Source organism: Spea bombifrons, chromosome 2, assembly GCF_027358695.1.
Source record: "Spea bombifrons isolate aSpeBom1 chromosome 2, aSpeBom1.2.pri, whole genome shotgun sequence".
Classification (NCBI taxonomy): domain Eukaryota; kingdom Metazoa; phylum Chordata; class Amphibia; order Anura; family Pelobatidae; genus Spea; species Spea bombifrons.
Genome location: NC_071088.1, coordinates 138,313,714 through 138,330,183, shown reverse-complemented (window position 1 = coordinate 138,330,183; position 16,470 = coordinate 138,313,714). Strand labels below are relative to the sequence as shown.

The window sequence follows — 16,470 nt, the reverse complement described above, 5'->3', positions numbered from 1 at the left end:
ATACACAAAAATGAAACGCAGAGCAAATTTCCATGAAAAATGCGGAAAATTATTATTAAAAAAAAAAAAAAGATTGTGGTGGAAAAACGAGACGTTAACCTCCTCGGGGATTAATGCGGGTTCCGAAGGGAAAGAATGGCGCTTGGCGTGCGAATGCCAGCCGGGGGAATCGTTGGTCGGGTTCCGTATGTTTGGATTTGGGGACGTTAAACGAGGAGCACGTGGAGCTAATCTCCAGGATAAAGAGAGCCGAGGCGACCGGAGCGCAGCGAGCGCCAAAAACAACGTCTGCGTCTGAATAATCCGACCCAAAACTCCTGAATCTGAATCAAGATAAACATGAGCAGAGCCGCCACAGGTGAGCCTGGCAGCACGGAGGGAGCACGGCGCCCTGTAAGTATGACAACCGCTGAGCTGTTATAGATGGAAGAAATCAGGAGCAGAACAGGGTGAGAGGCTACGCGAGGTTAGCACGAGGGGAGGAGGTGGTGGCGGAGCAAGGATACCCCGGGGAGGAGAAGGTGGTGGTGGCAGAGCAATGATATCCCGGGGGGGAGGAGGAGGCGGCGGTGGCGCGAGGATACCCCAGGGGGGAGGAGGCAGCGGTGGTGCGAGGATACCCTAGGGGGGAGGAGGAGGAGGCAGCAGTGGTGCGAGGATACCCCAGGGGGGAGGAGGAGGCAGCGGTGGTGCGAGGATACCCCAGGGGGGAGGAGGAGGCAGCGGTGGTGCGAGGATACCCCAGGGTGGAAGAGGAGGAGGCAGCGGTGGTGCGAGGATACCCCAGGGGGGAGGAGGAGGCAGCGGTGGTGCGAGGATACCCCAGGGGGGAGGAGGAGGAGGCAGCGGTGGTGCGAGGATACCCCAGGGGGGAGGAGGAGGAGGCAGCGGTGGTGCGAGGATACCCCAGGGTGGAAGAGGAGGAGGCAGCGGTGGTGCGAGGATACCCCAGGGGGGAGGAAGAGGCAGCGGTGGTGCGAGGATACCCCAGGGGGGAGGAGGAGGAGGCAGCGGTGGTGCGAGGATACCCCAGGGGGGAGGAGGAGGAGGCAGCGGTGGTGCGAGGATACCCCAGGGGGGAGGAGGAGGAGGCAGCGGTGGTGCGAGGATACCCCAGGGGGAGGAGGAGGAGGCAGCGGTGGTGCGAGGATACCCCAGGGGGAGGAGGAGGCAGTGGTGGTGCGAGGATACCCCAGGGGGGAGGAGGAGGAGGCAGCAGTGGTGCGAGGATACCCCAGGGGGGAGGAGGAGGCAGTGGTGGCGCGAGGATACCCCAGGGGGGAGGAGGAGGCAGTGGTGGCGCGAGGATACCCCAGGGGGGAGGAGGAGGCAGTGGTGGCGCGAGGATACCCCAGGGGGGAGGAGGAGGCAGTGGTGGCGCGAGGATACCCCAGGGGGGAGGAGGAGGCAGTGGTGGCGCGAGGATACCCCAGGGGGGAGGAGGAGGCAGTGGTGGCACGAGGTTACCCTGGGGGGGAGGAGGCAGCGCGAGGTTACCCTGGGGGGGAGGAGGCAGCGGTGGTGCGAGGATACTCCGGGGGGGGAGGTGTGAGGCTACCCCAAGAAGGAATAAGGGTCAACAAAAGCTGGAAACACACCCTGCCATTAACCCGTCACACGGGGAGGGCCGCTTACCCGAGTCGTTGTCCTTGCTGTCGCTGCAGGCGGTCTCCATGGACGTGTCGCACCCGGACCCCCTCCATCCCAGCTGGCAGACGCAGTGCCACCCGTTCGTGTCGAGGGTACATCGGCCGTTCCCGTTACACAGGCCGGGGCAGCCCTCTGCAAGAGAAAACAAAAGCCCCGAAGCCGCGTAAGTTTCGTCGCGTCCGTAACGCTCGGCAGCCACACGTACAACGCAACGGGAGGAGGTGATGTGCAGCCAGAACACTACAATGCCCATCATCCCATCGCAACTCCCAGCCACCCCTAAGGGTTATAAGCGAGGGGGGCACAGTTTGCTGGTGGACCATGATCTCCTGGCTGAGAATGATTGAGACCCCTGGGCTGCAGACTTCCCGGGGGGTCCACCTGGAGCCTTCTTACCCCCCCCCGTCCAGTTACCCCATATGGATGATGGATCCGCCGCTCAGCCAGTAGGGGGCAACACTGAGGTTTTTAACGGCGTTACGAACGGTTCATAATCCATCTAAGAAGGTCTCTGTGTCCTGTTAGGTGGCCCCTTAAGGTTACCTACGCCTAGTGGCCCCTGGGGGCCGTAACCTGACCCTCAGCAGCTGGAGCAAAAAACACACAAGGATTTAACCCGATTAAGACGAGTCACCTTCAGGCGACGGCTTTTTGTGAGCCTCGCGGGGCCGGTAAACTCGTTCCAAAACGCATTAAAAAAAATCTTAAGAAAAAGGAAAATTACACAGAATTCCTTTTCCACTAAATCTTCCGTATAAATCCCGACGCGTCCAGGGGGGGGGCGCCCGGGGAGGGAGAGAAAAAAAAAACATGCGCTGCCAGAAATTTCAGTTTTAATGAAGTTCAAGTTCCGTCAAGTGAAAAATTCTGGAAAACATTCAGAATATTAAAATATTCCGGGGGGGGGGGGTTCAGAAACGACTCGATGAACTCATTGAGAGCGCGGGATGAAAAAGTCAATAATTAAGAAAGACAAATGGACTGGAAAATGCCGGTTTCCTTAAACGCGGAGAAATAATAACGTTTTAACCCTATCCGCCCGCTTCCGAGATCATCGGAATCGAGTTAACGAGGGGCGATTAATGATATTAAAAACGCAGGGACTGCGAGGCGTCATTTAATGGGGGTCCGAGCCGCGTTTAATTCATTCAAAATTAGGGACTATTTTACTTCATGGAAGCCGAGATCGGTGGCAGCCTGTGGCAGAGCCGGCATTTTCTGATCAATCTCCCTTCCCCTCCCCCACCCTTACAAAGGCTGTCTGAACCAATCAGCAACTTAACAACAGGAGAGATAACCTAATGGGGAGGAAAAATCAAGCAGATCCTGAGAGCATGGTATTCATATAAGGGGGTGACTTTCCCGGCTCAAACACCACACCAAGCTGATGCTTTATGGCGATGCTAATGAAGTCCGTCCCTCCATAGACTATCATTTCTCAGAGAGTCCGGCTGGGTGATTAAGACTGAGTCATTCTATTGTCCCCCACAGGCAGTATTATAAGGAGTCGGGGGGTTTAGTAGATCAGGGCTCAGAGCGAGAATCATACAAACGGCTGATATGCAGCTGCCTGAAAACTTTATATTTTGGGGCAAAAAACTACAACTGGGGTAAAAAGAAAAAAAAAAAAAGTATTTTTTTTCGGATACTAAGATGATAAAAGATGGGAGATCCCCTTTAGGGGGGAATATTTTACCCCCCACCCCGGCCGGTTTTATCGTCCCTTTAAACCATTCTCTGCCAAAGATTAACGTCCAACAGTAAATGGTTCAAAAATTAAAAAAAACCGCAGCAAGCGTAAAATGTAAGAGAAAACCCTGAATTCGGTGATTAGCGTGAGGAGCGCGGATGGGGGGGGTCACACAACGCACAGAACATGGAGGTGGGGAGAGTAAAAGAGGAGAATAAAGGAAGGAGAGACTCCATACAGTACCTTTCACTACCTTATCCAGATAGTGAGCTTGGGGAACAAAAGACAGGACATTTAAGGTGGGGTTGGTAAAGTGCTGGGTGTTAGCCGGCCGCGCAGGGGCTACGAGGCACAAAAGGAGAAAAGGAGCCAATTAATGCGATACACCTCGCCGCAGGCAGGGGACACAGAGCATGCGCGACACACAGCACACCCGCTATTCCCCAACTCTCACCCACCCTGCAGCACAACGTTACCAAGAAAAACGGGGGAAAAGCCTCCGTTTTGGCCTTTTTACGTATATTTTATAATAGAAAAGGATTCATTAAAAATTGATAAATATTTCATGTAAAAAAATTTTTACTTTTTGGGCTTCTGAACATCAATAAAAAATAAAACTGGCATTCGTGAGTCCAGCTGGGTGATTAAGACCGAGCCATTCTCAAATAGAATATTTCTGTATCAGCGAAAGACGGAAGGGATTTCCAAGATGAGCGTCTGAGAGCGCTTCCCCCAAATGGGGCATCGCTGTACGGTGCAGACGACGCTACGGCATACGGAGGCGCTTCATAGAACACCGTCAGGCCAGGTTACGGGTGAAGAGCGGCCTCGGACGTCAGCTGGTAAAAATCCACTTTTAAATTACGTTTTTTTTCGCCCGCGGAAGCTTTATGAATACATTACGCTGAGCAGAGATGGGACATTAAAGGCTTTTTCCGCCCCAATTGGTGAAGCAGACAAAACAATGAAACACAAAGCACAGAAATAAGGGTCCGCCATGCAGGGAACACAAGGACGAGGGGGGGGGTGCTTCCCGCCATGCATGGAACACAAGGACGAGGGGGCTTCCCACCATGCTTAATACCCCCCCAGAGCCAATGTCCTTTCATTTATTACTTTGCTGAACTGTTTTTACACGCAATAAATTTATCGAGCCGATTCGTTGCGTAATAACGTTTACAAGGTCGCAATGTTTGTGCGATTTAGGAACCCGCTGCACCCCGGGGTGGGGGAAGGGCGGGGGGGTAAGAGATCTTATAAGTAGGATAACCTTCAATGAAAATAATCAGGGAAGCTGTCACGTACGGCAACATTCTAAAAGCGAATTAGACGGAACACTGAAACCCCAAAAAAGACATTAATATATAACTAAAGCTCCCTCTGGCACTCGCAGGGTTAAGGTTCATCCTAAACAGCCCTATTCTGCCCCACGTTACTTTATATGAATCAGCGGCAAGAGTTGCCGGGATGCAAGGTTTCTAAAGTTGTCCTATCGCCATAGTAACCGTCTGAATGTCCCAGCGGATTGGACCAGTCCGCCGGTTGCTATAGCAATAGAACGTTTAGAACGTTGCAGCAGTTACTTTGTAGAATATGTACAGCGATGTATCCGAAGTAACGGACGCGCCATAAACATGTCCCGTCCGACATAGAAAAAGAACTTCAATCGTTTCATCACAATAGTCGCATGACATCATTTTGATGACATCATTTTTAAGCAGTGCGTGAATTTGTTTTTTTAACATAATTTAAACGTTAGAGTTCCGAGGCTTCCAGGGATAATTCCAGACGCGGACCCCTGAAGACAGACGTCCCGGATTATTCTTTCTGTCCTTTTATGTGCCGAAGGAATTCGTTCCTCTATTCAGCCCCTCCCCCCGGTCCTTCTGCCCATTTTGCCCCCTGGCGTTGCTCTGTTATTCAGGGAGATCTGAGAGCTGCGTTTAGTTACATATTTTTTCAGTATACAGACCCCCCATATACTGATCATGGACCCCCGTATATGGATCAGGTTTCCAATCCGTATTATTACCGGGTAATGCTTTCTATTCTCTTTCTTCTGTCCCCCCAAAAATACTCAACCAATCCCTTCAATGGAAAAAATAATAATAATAATAAATAATAATAATAATAATGATAATAATAATAATAATAATAATAATGAGAACATTCTAGATGAAGGAAAATAAATTATTTTCAGATTCTAGTCGGGGACCAAATCGGTGCCCTTATTGGCCCCAAAATTACAAAATGAGGAGTTTCGTAAATGTACATTCGTAAAATGTAATTTTTTTTTTCTGTAATCCCCCCCCCCCCGAGACCCCTAATGAAAGGACATTTTTGGTTCCTGCACAGAACGCTGACATTGTGAGAGATGAGAAGCGAGGACGGGCTGCGCATGCTCAGGCGGGACAGACACTTATTTCCGGGCGTGGAAATCGAGACTTGGTTCTGGCTTTCGCTCGCCCTACCGATAGTGCAGTGCTCTCCGTTCCAGCCGGGGCTGCACTCGCACTTCCCGTCCCGGCACGTGCCGTGCTCGTTACAGCGAGGGTGACACGCCCTCTGATCGCAAGCCACGCCCATCCAGCCGTCGTCACACCGGCAGCTTCCTCCGATACACGTGCCGTGCCCGCCGCAGTCTGCCGCGCAGATCTCTGTGGGGGAGAAAACAGGGATAACCGTTAAGAGACAGACCTTAATCTCAGGAGCCGTATGTCTATCCCATGCATGTTTAATACCCTTGCCGTATTACCCTCTACCACCTCTGCTGGGAGGCTGCTCCACATATCTACCAGCGGCCGCGCACACAGACCGTGACATCACACACACCGTATTACAGCAAAAAATAGAAGGGGTCGCACGCCAACAGCGCTCGCACAGAACCAAAGATTAGGAAAAGGCGGGGGAGCCGGCTGACTTGAGACTGTTGAGGTCTCCCTTGACTGGTTCCCCTACTTACTCTCCAGCCGTGGGGAGGGGGGGGCCGGGGGGTTAGAGATCTCCTCGCAAGAATGTCTCAGAAGTCAAATTTCATTAAAAACCGGCTGAGTGTGAAGACAATGAAGGAGAAAAGGACTTTGTTACCAAGCCGGATAATTCTTAATTCCCGCTGCGTTTCGCTCATTTCATTTCTTGAGCCTCAGTATAGAAAATAGTATTTTTTTTTTAATTAAAAATGTAAAAAAAAAACTCTACAAGGGGTTAAATTCTTGCTTTTAAAGAAAAACAACTAAAAATTTGCGCAGGAAATTTATTACAATTTAAAAAACTAAACAAAAATACAAAATTTCTACTAAAAGTCACAAAAAAAAAAAAAGTGTTGGTTCTGCAACAGGTAATTTGCATTTTTGGAGGGGGGGGCAGGGATAATTTAAATAGGAATTTTGGAAACAGAAAAGTCGGTTTTGGCTCTTTAGTTGAAGTTGATAACTGACTGGCTAGCGGAACCTCAGCGGTCTCTTCTTTAGGTGAAGTCAAGTTTTTAAAAAAATGCGCGAACCGGGTCGGCGTTTGTCCCTCGGAAAGAATTTAATTTGTCTTATTGATGGCACAAAGGCGAAACTCGTTTGTTTGGCGGAATCACGCGTCCACTACCCCTCAAGTCAATCGCAGAAGACACGCCGTTTCTCGTCATTCTGTAAAAGTAGGAAACAGATGCTGCCCAACGGCGGAGAGGAGTTTTTCCTCCCCGCTGACATCGCTGACCATCTGCTCAGAAAGTTCTACTTAAACCCGACAGACGGACCTTCCAAAGAATTTACGGCCAAAAATATAATTTTTCACTAAATTAACTCAAAAATATCAAATTAGGGTAAATCACGCAGCAGCCAATGGAACGTCCTTCCTGATTGGACCATTTGTATCGGGCTGTCATGATGCGACGTCAATATTTTTCATAACAGTTTTATACATCTCCTTATACACCCCCCGGTGCTGTATTACATCGCCATAACGCATCCACTCAGCGCGGGGTTTGAGGAGTTATATTACTGTATACAGCGTTGGGGGTTATATTACTGTATACAGCGCTGGGGGTTATATTACTGTATACAGCGCTGGGGGTTATATTACTGTATACAGCGTTGGGAGTTATATTACTGTATACAGCGCTGGGGGTTATATTACTGTATACAGCGTTGGGGGTTATATTACTGTATACAGCGCTGGGGGTTATATTACTGTATACAGCGCTGGGGGTTATATTACTGTATACAGTGCTGGGGGTTATATTACTGTATACAGCGCTGGGGGTTATATTACTGTATACAGCGCTGGGGGTTATATTACTGTATACAGCGCTGGGGGGTTATATTACTGTATACAGCGCTGGGGGGTTATATTACTGTATACAGCGCTGGGGGGTTATATTACTGTATACAGCACTGGGGGTTATTACTGTATACAGCGCTGGGGGGTTATATTACTGTATACAGCGCTGGGGGGTTATATTACTGTATACAGCGCTGGGGGGTATATTACTGTATACAGCGCTGGGGGTTATATTACTGTATACAGCGCTGGGGGTTATATTACTGTATACAGCGCTGGGGGTTATATTACTGTATACAGCACTGGGGGTTATTACTGTATACAGCGCTGGGGGGTTATATTACTGTATACAGCGCTGGGGGATTATATTACTGTATACAGCACTGGGGGTTACAGTACTGTATACAGCACTGGGGGGGTTATATTACTGTATACAGCGCTGGGGGTTATATTACTGTATACAGCGCTGGGGGTTATATTACTGTATACAGCGCTGGGGGTTATATTACTGTATACAGCGCTGGGGGGTTATATTACTGTATACAGCGCTGGGGGTTATATTACTGTATACAGCGCTGGGGGTTATATTACTGTATACAGCGCTGGGGGTTATATTACTGTATACAGCACTGGGGGTTATATAACTGTATACAGCGCTGGGGTTATATCACTGTATACAGCGCTGGGGGTTATATTACTGTATACAGCGCTGGGGGGTTATATTACTGTATACAGCGCTGGGGGATATATTACTGTATACAGCGCTGGGGGTTATATTACTGTATACAGCGCTGGGGTTATATTACTGTATACAGCGCTGGGGGTTATATTACTGTATACAGCGCTGGGGGGTTATATTACTGTATACAGCGCTGGGGGTTATATTACTGTATACAGCGCTGGGGGTTATATTACTGTATACAGCGCTGGGGGTTATATTACTGTATACAGCGCTGGGGGTTATATTACTGTATACAGCGCTGGGGGTTATATTACTGTATACAGCGCTGGGGGTTATATTACTGTATACAGCGTTGGGGGTTATATTACTGTATACAGCGCTGGGGGTTATATTACTGTATACAGCGCTGGGGGTTATATTACTGTATACAGCGCTGGGGGTTATATTACTGTATACAGCGCTGGGGGTTATATTACTGTATACAGCGTTGGGGGTTATATTACTGTATACAGCGCTGGGGGTTATATTACTGTATACAGCGCTGGGGGGTATTACTGTATACAGTGCTGGGGGTTATATTACTGTATACAGTGCTGGGGGTTATATTACTGTATACAGCGCTGGGGGGTTATATTACTGTATACAGCGCTGGGGGTTATATTACTGTATACAGCGCTGGGGGTTATATTACTGTATACAGCACTGGGGGTTATTACTGTATACAGCGCTGGGGGGGTTATATTACTGTATACAGCGCTGGGGGGTTATATTACTGTATACAGCGCTGGGGGGTTATATTACTGTATACAGCGCTGGGGGGTTATTACTGTATACAGCGCTGGGGGGTTATTACTGTATACAGCGCTGGGGGGTTATATTACTGTATACAGCGCTGGGGGATATATTACTGTATACAGCGCTGGGGGGTATATTACTGTATACAGCGCTGGGGGTTATATTACTGTATACAGCGCTGGGGGTTATATTACTGTATACAGCGCTGGGGGTTATATTACTGTATACAGCGCTGGGGGTTATATTACTGTATACAGCGCTGGGGAATTATATTACTGTATACAGCACTGGGGGTTACAGTACTGTATACAGCACTGGGGGGGTTATATTACTGTATACAGCGCTGGGGGTTATATTACTGTATACAGCGCTGGGGGTTATATTACTGTATACAGTGCTGGGGGTTATATTACTGTATACAGCGCTGGGGGGTTATATTACTGTATACAGCACTGGGGGTTATATTACTGTATACAGCGCTGGGGGTTATATTACTGTATACAGCACTGGGGGTTATATTACTGTATACAGCACTGGGGGTTATATAACTGTATACAGCGCTGGGGTTATATCACTGTATACAGCGCTGGGGGTTATATTACTGTATACAGCGCTGGGGGGTTATATTACTGTATACAGCGCTGGGGGTTATATTACTGTATACAGCGCTGGGGGATATATTACTGTATACAGCGCTGGGGGATATATTACTGTATACAGCGCTGGGGTTATATTACTGTATACAGCGCTGGGGGTTATATTACTGTATACAGCGCTGGGGGGTTATATTACTGTATACAGCGCTGGGGGGTTATATTACTGTATACAGCGCTGGGGGGTTATATTACTGTATACAGCGCTGGGGGTTATATTACTGTATACAGCGCCGGGGGGTTATATTACTGTATACAGCGCTGGGGGTTATATTACTGTATACAGCGCTGGGGGTTATATTACTGTATACAGCGCTGGGGGTTATATTACTGTATACAGCGCTGGGGGTTATATTACTGTATACAGCGCTGGGGGTTATATTACTGTATACAGCGCTGGGGGGTTATATTACTGTATACAGCGCGGGGGGTTATATTACTGTATACAGCGCTGGGGGGTTATATTACTGTATACAGCGCGGGGGGTTATATTACTGTATACAGCGCTGGTGGTTATATTACTGTATACACTGCTGGGGGTTATATTACTGTATACAGCGCTGGGGGTTATATTACTGTATACAGCGCTGGGGGTTATATTACTGTATACAGCGCTGGGGGTTATATTACTGTATACAGCGCTGGGGGTTATATTACTGTATACAGCGCTGGGGGTTATATTACTGTATACAGCGCTGGGGGTTATATTACTGTATACAGCGCTGGGGGTTATATTACTGTATACAGCGCTGGGGGGTTATATTACTGTATACAGCGCTGGGGGTTATATTACTGTATACAGCGCTGGGGGTTATATTACTGTATACAGCGCTGGGGGTTATATTACTGTATACAGCGCTGGGGGAAGGCATTACTCTGTGAATGTGAAACTCCCATCACTCTGAGATCTCCTTAACCAAAACGCCCTCATTTTAAAGTTAAATCGTAGAAAGAAGAGCTGTGCAGCGTATGGTGGCTGAGGGTGATGGGTGTTTATACATGAATACATTATACTGCGAGTTGGAAAGAACGTGCGCCGCTTACCGACAGAGCAGTCATGTCCGCTCCAGTTGGGGTCGCAGCTGCAGACGCCGGTCTCGGCCTGGAAGGTGCCGTGTCCAGAGCACTGGTCTAAGCAGGTGGCCCTCGGGTTCTCGCAGCTTGTTCCTCCCCACCCGACCGCACAGTGGCACACGCCTTGCACGCAAACGCCACGGCTGGAACACGTGGGGTCCATGCAGTCCACTGAAAACAGAAAGAGGCCTAAACTCAGCTCCAGTCTAAGGAATCTTCGGCACAGAAACCCAGAACCAACCGGCCCCATCCGGCCCCCGTGTAGCCTGCCACGCTTCTCCAGCTGTAAAGACTCAAACCTTAATCAGTCGTTGGTCTCGTCTTGGATTCAGGAGCCGTATGTCTATCCCATGCATGTTTAATACCCTCACTGTATTACCCTCTACCACCTCTGCTGGGAGGCTGTTCCACTTATCCACCACCCTCTCAGTAAAAGTGAAATTCCATTCCATTGAAACAAACTGGTTGCCAAGGCATGGTGGATCGGTGCTATATATTAGTATATTATTCCCTGTGCGTGATTAACTCCCTCCCTATAAATCTACTACAGCCTGTGAACACATGGAGTGGCCTTCCAGCAGAGGTGGTAGAGGCAGTTATCTGTGGGGGGGGGTATTTGTGCGTTACCTTCCTCGCAGTTTTCTCCTTTGTACCCCGGGTTACAGATGCAGGTCCCCATAATGCAGGTTCCGTGGCTGCTGCACTCCGTGTCGATGCACTGGCTGGTGGGAACGTCGCACTCCACGCCTTTCCAGCCGCTGTGACACAAGCAGCGCCCTTTCATGTACTGCCCGTTCCCGCTGCACAACACGGGGCAGGACGCTGCGCGGGGAGGAAAAACAAACAGTTCACTCTTACCGTGAAGTACGAGTCCCGAGGAGTTTTGCGGACGGGAATCACCGACATTCCGCAGAGAATTTTATTCGAGGAAAAACATTTTTTAGAACTTTGCCGAAACGCAGAATGTTTTTACACCCCGGGAGGGGAGGCTGGGGCAATCCAGGGTATATCCGGGCGCGTCGGGGCAATACATTCAGGGTATATCCGGGCGCGTCGGGGCAATAAATTCAGGGTATATCCGGGCGCGTCGGGGCAATAAATTCAGGGTATATCTGTGCGTGTCAGGGCAATAAATTCAGGGTATATCTGGGCGCGTCGGGGCAATAAATTCAGGGTATATCTGTGCGTGTCGGGGCAATAAATTCAGGGTATATCTGTGCGTGTCGGGGCAATAAATTCAGGGTATATCCGGGCGCGTCGGGGCAATAAATTCAGGGTATATCTGTGCGCGTCGGGGCAATAAATTCAGGGTATATCCGGGCGCGCCGGGGCAATAAATTCAGGGTATATCCGGGTGCGTCGGGGCAATAAATTCAGGGTATATCCGGGTGCGTCGGGGCATCTGCCGGGTTTAAATAAAATAATAAAACCGGCTTACATTTCAGGAAGGGAGGGGGAGGGGGATTTTCTGGGGTGATTTATGAACGTTTTCTTTATTATTATTATTATGATGAATATTATTATTATTATTATGGTGAATATTATTATTATTATTATGGTGAATATTATTATTATTATTATTATTATTATGGTGAATATTAGGATGTTTCAGTAAAACGATTTGCACGAAGTTTCCCGACCTCTCCCGCAGTCCGGCCCGAGGAAGCCCAGGAAGCAGTGGCAGTTGCCGGACACGCATTCGCCGTTGCCGTAGCAGTTACTGGGGCAATCGTCCACCGATTCTGGAGAAAAGAAACACAAGGACTTATTCCCGAAACCTCAATCATACGTCTATCCACGTCTACCACCTCTGCCGGGAGGCTGCTCCTCTTATCTTGATTCAGGAGCCGTACGTCTATCCCACCAAACGTAGGGGGGGGGCAGCACGGAGTTTACATGAAATACATTACACCCCAGAATTCCCGTTCAACAAAAACTTACATTTTTTAACAGTAAAAATTGCTAAATTCCCAGGAATTTTCCTCCCCATAATAATTATGAGCAGATTCCCAGGGTCACGAAGACTTATCATACGATCGAAGTGTCCCGGAATAACCTGAAAGTCTCTGTTTTAGGGGGGGGAATACTTGATACTTCTCAAGATTTGGTTGAATAGGATGCTTCCCGTGTGCAACTCCCATCACTCTAAGCCAAAGCTCAAAAAAATAAAATAAAATAATAATAATAATAATAAATAAAAGCTGATGGGGGAAAAAAATTGAAAAAAAAATGAGACCCCCGCAGAGAGCTTTATTTTTTTTTCTTTCTCTTCTTTCAATTTTCACCTGAACCAAAAATTTCAATTTCTGAGTTATTTCAGGCGTGAACGCCGCAGGCGAATAAACAAACATCGGGAGCCGCGCCGGCCGCCCAGCGGGTAACCGCCAGCACCAACAATTCCAATCCGATCTTTAATGAAATGGGACAGACGGCACTGTGAATCACTACTCCCATCACACCGAGCCGAACAGAATTCATTCTACTCACAAAAAAATGAGTTAAAAATACACAAAAACTAAAAACTAAAATAATTCCAATCAGCGGCGCAGCACGCGAGGAATCGTACAATTACAGTTATTCTACGATGAAGCGACACATTGATATAATGCATACAGCCCCAATAATGCTGTAATCGGGCCTTAGATAAAAAATTATTCATTGTACAGCTCGGACTTGGCAAGCGGCCGATGAAAGGGACACGCTGCCAAAATCCGCCAGCCAGCCGAGGTGACTCTGAGATAATAAATCTTCCCAATGAAGCGGCATGATATACGGTCTTTTAATCTTCTGGGTATAAATATCCTTTTTTCCTCCCCAAGGGAAACACGGCCGAAGAATGAATGACCACAGCCAAGCGGGGTCTACTTTTGAGCCACGTGCCGTTAAGGTGATCCGGGCCAAGACTTTTTACAATGAAAGACTGATTTCCGGGGGTGTTCAGCAGGGCCGGGACTGATGCTTCTAATGCTGCGGGGCAAGTGGAACTGGGTTTTATTGCTGCCGCTCTCTCTGGAAAGGGTTAAAGTCTGTTTCCTTACAGTTGGGGTCCTCTAAGCCCCCCGTGGCTGGGTGCTGGAGACCCCCGCAACTGGGGGGAGGCCGAACGTCGCTGCCGCCAGCCGCAGATATGAACGAGACAAAAAGTGACAGGTGTGACAGCGCGAGCATCCCGGCCATGACAGGCAGCGGCGCGGGGCCTCCGTCGCATCATTCCCGGGACCCACGGATGCTCACTGACCTCATCGCTGCCTCCATTACCCATCAACATCATCTCCCATCACACAGCGGGCTCCTCATCGCACGCCGAGGACTGGCATTCTTAAAGGTATGCCCAGGACCAGCGCTGATACGCGGGGACAGACAGGGGGGATGAGGGTTATCTGATTGTTCGGGGGAAGGGGTTACCGAGACTTTAGCCCCTTTAGGCTAATAGCCAGAAATGAGTTCCTCAGTCACAGGAGCAGAAGGCTTCTCCTTCAGTAGAGGAACGTATAGCGATACAATGTAACAAACCGTCGGGTCCGAATTCCCGTCTCTCGGACCGTTAGCCCTCGTAACACTCGGAACGTCCGCTCATCAACATTCCGCTGAAGGGTCTCAAAGTTCTGAGCTTCTGCTCTCCTTCCAGACCAAACTTAGACACTTCAGCTTCCCCGCGCAGGCTCCTTACCGATGGTCGTGGTGAGGAAGGACACGGTCTCCGTCTCTTTTCCATCGTTGTAGAACGCCAGGTGCCAGATGCCAGAGTCCAAGTACTGGATGAAGCCCGTCTCGTGGGTCGTCAGGGGCGCTACGCCTCGGTGGAGCCTTTGGGGACCTTCCAAGCCTCGAGCTTCCTGAGAGAGGAGACGCCTTCCATCCAATAATTCCACAAAATCAAACTGGGGGGGAAAAAGAAGTCTCTTAAAACTTCAATTCTAATAACAAGCAGCATTTTAATGATTTTCATATTATATATTATATATATATATAATAAAAATAATATATATAATGTATTTATATTTAATAATAAATAGTAACAATAATATATTTTGGGAAATACCGTAATAATAATAATATTTTGTGAATTATTATTATTAAAAATCATTTTAGAGCTGCCCTGGTGAACTTCTTATAAAATAAATTTTCAGTATTTTTCTACAATATATTTTTTTCCTCCAAAAATATATACCGTATCTATGAAATATGTCCCTTTAAGAGAAGCACAATTTGGGTTTCTTCAAGAGAAATAAATATTTTAAAGCGGTTGGACCTGAAATCTTACAAGGTGACTCCGATATCGCCAGTTTGCCATTACCATAGCAACAGTTTTTGAGAATAAAAAATGTAATTCTTAGGAAAAAAAAATATTCGCATTTGGAAAAGCTTCTGAAATAAAGAAGTTTATAGAAAAGCTTTTGAAATCAGGAAAAGAATTATTTAAATGGAAGAAATGTCAAGAATAAAGAAAAAGGCTAAAAACGGACATCTGGCATTTGCAGGATGATGCATTTTGGGGACTTTTTTTTTTCTTTTACACAAGAACCAAACCTCAGCAGCAGAAAAACAGAACAAACGCAAAATACTTTCAGAAATGTGTTTTTATTCTATTAATAACGTCAAATATTTTTCAATAAATTACTAAAAATATTAGTAGAAAAGAGCTAATGACATCAAATTATAATTTTTTTATTTTTTCCAGACACCTGATGGATAACGGCGCCACCAGCGGGCCTACCTGTAGTATGTGGGCGTGGCTGTAAGCTGTGATGTCACTGCAGGACCTCCCCCTTTTATCCTTTGCCGCATGAGCAGCTACCAGGAAGTAGGTTGCTGCCGGCGATAGAGGTCCAGTTCCCAGGGCTGCTGGCAGCTATTCATGGTCTCTGACCCTCCCATCTAAACATACGTTTTGGGCTGGAACCATGTCACATTCAGGATTCTGAAAGTGGTCCTATCACCATAGCAACCAATGGAATGGCCCTGCTGATTGGAACATTCCATTGGTTGCTATAGCAGTAAGGGCCCTTTTAGAACTTTGCTCCAGAACCTTCATAACTCTATGAATCCATGGAAACCATGGAAACCATGAAAATTAACCCTTAACAATAAGTCTGTTACCTGAGTGTGTGATGGGGGGAGGCCTCTCCTGCCGTATATACCCACAAGGGCCGCTTTCCCCAAGGAGATGTTGAACTTGATGTGTACCGGATGATCTATGAAGACCTGAGACCTCCAGAATATGCCAGGGGGGATCTTCTGAGTGGCCCTTCTGCCGACGTCCAGCTCTCCGGAGTCAATAAAGCTGTCGTCGGGGAAGAGGCTGCTGGGCTTTCCTGCAGGACACAGACGCGGTTCGTTAGCCGGACACCCGGCACTCTATGCCATCAAAGCGGATTATAGTGTCAGTTCAGGCAGCTGACAACGGGAATTCCGACACCTTTTTTTTTTTTAGAATCTAGGAAAATTCTTGCATCAAATAAAAACCGCCTATCATGAAATACAGCGAGACTATTTCGGCCATTTTTCCCAGGAAACCTCTAATTTGTACATGTTGCCGGCCGCCGGCCCTGTATCATGATTTATACATCACGCTCAATGCAGGGAGGGCTTTAATGGGAGAGAAGGATACAACGAGCTATCAGGACTTTATCTTGCTGGAGAGTGGGGAGCGG

The 16,470-nt window shown here is 48.0% G+C and overlaps 1 protein-coding gene across 1 annotated transcript in view; it reads right to left on the bottom strand.

Annotated features, from left to right (window-relative positions):
• The window catches only part of LOC128474373 (teneurin-4-like), a 53,948-nt gene that overhangs the window by 25,623 nt on the left and 11,855 nt on the right, over positions 1 to 16,470 (bottom strand). The window contains 7 exon segments of the mRNA XM_053456696.1: positions 1,636 to 1,782; positions 5,812 to 5,997; positions 10,787 to 10,987; positions 11,444 to 11,638; positions 12,457 to 12,558; positions 14,487 to 14,697; positions 15,917 to 16,131. Of these exon segments, the coding sequence (XP_053312671.1) occupies positions 1,636 to 1,782; positions 5,812 to 5,997; positions 10,787 to 10,987; positions 11,444 to 11,638; positions 12,457 to 12,558; positions 14,487 to 14,697; positions 15,917 to 16,131 (1,257 nt within the window).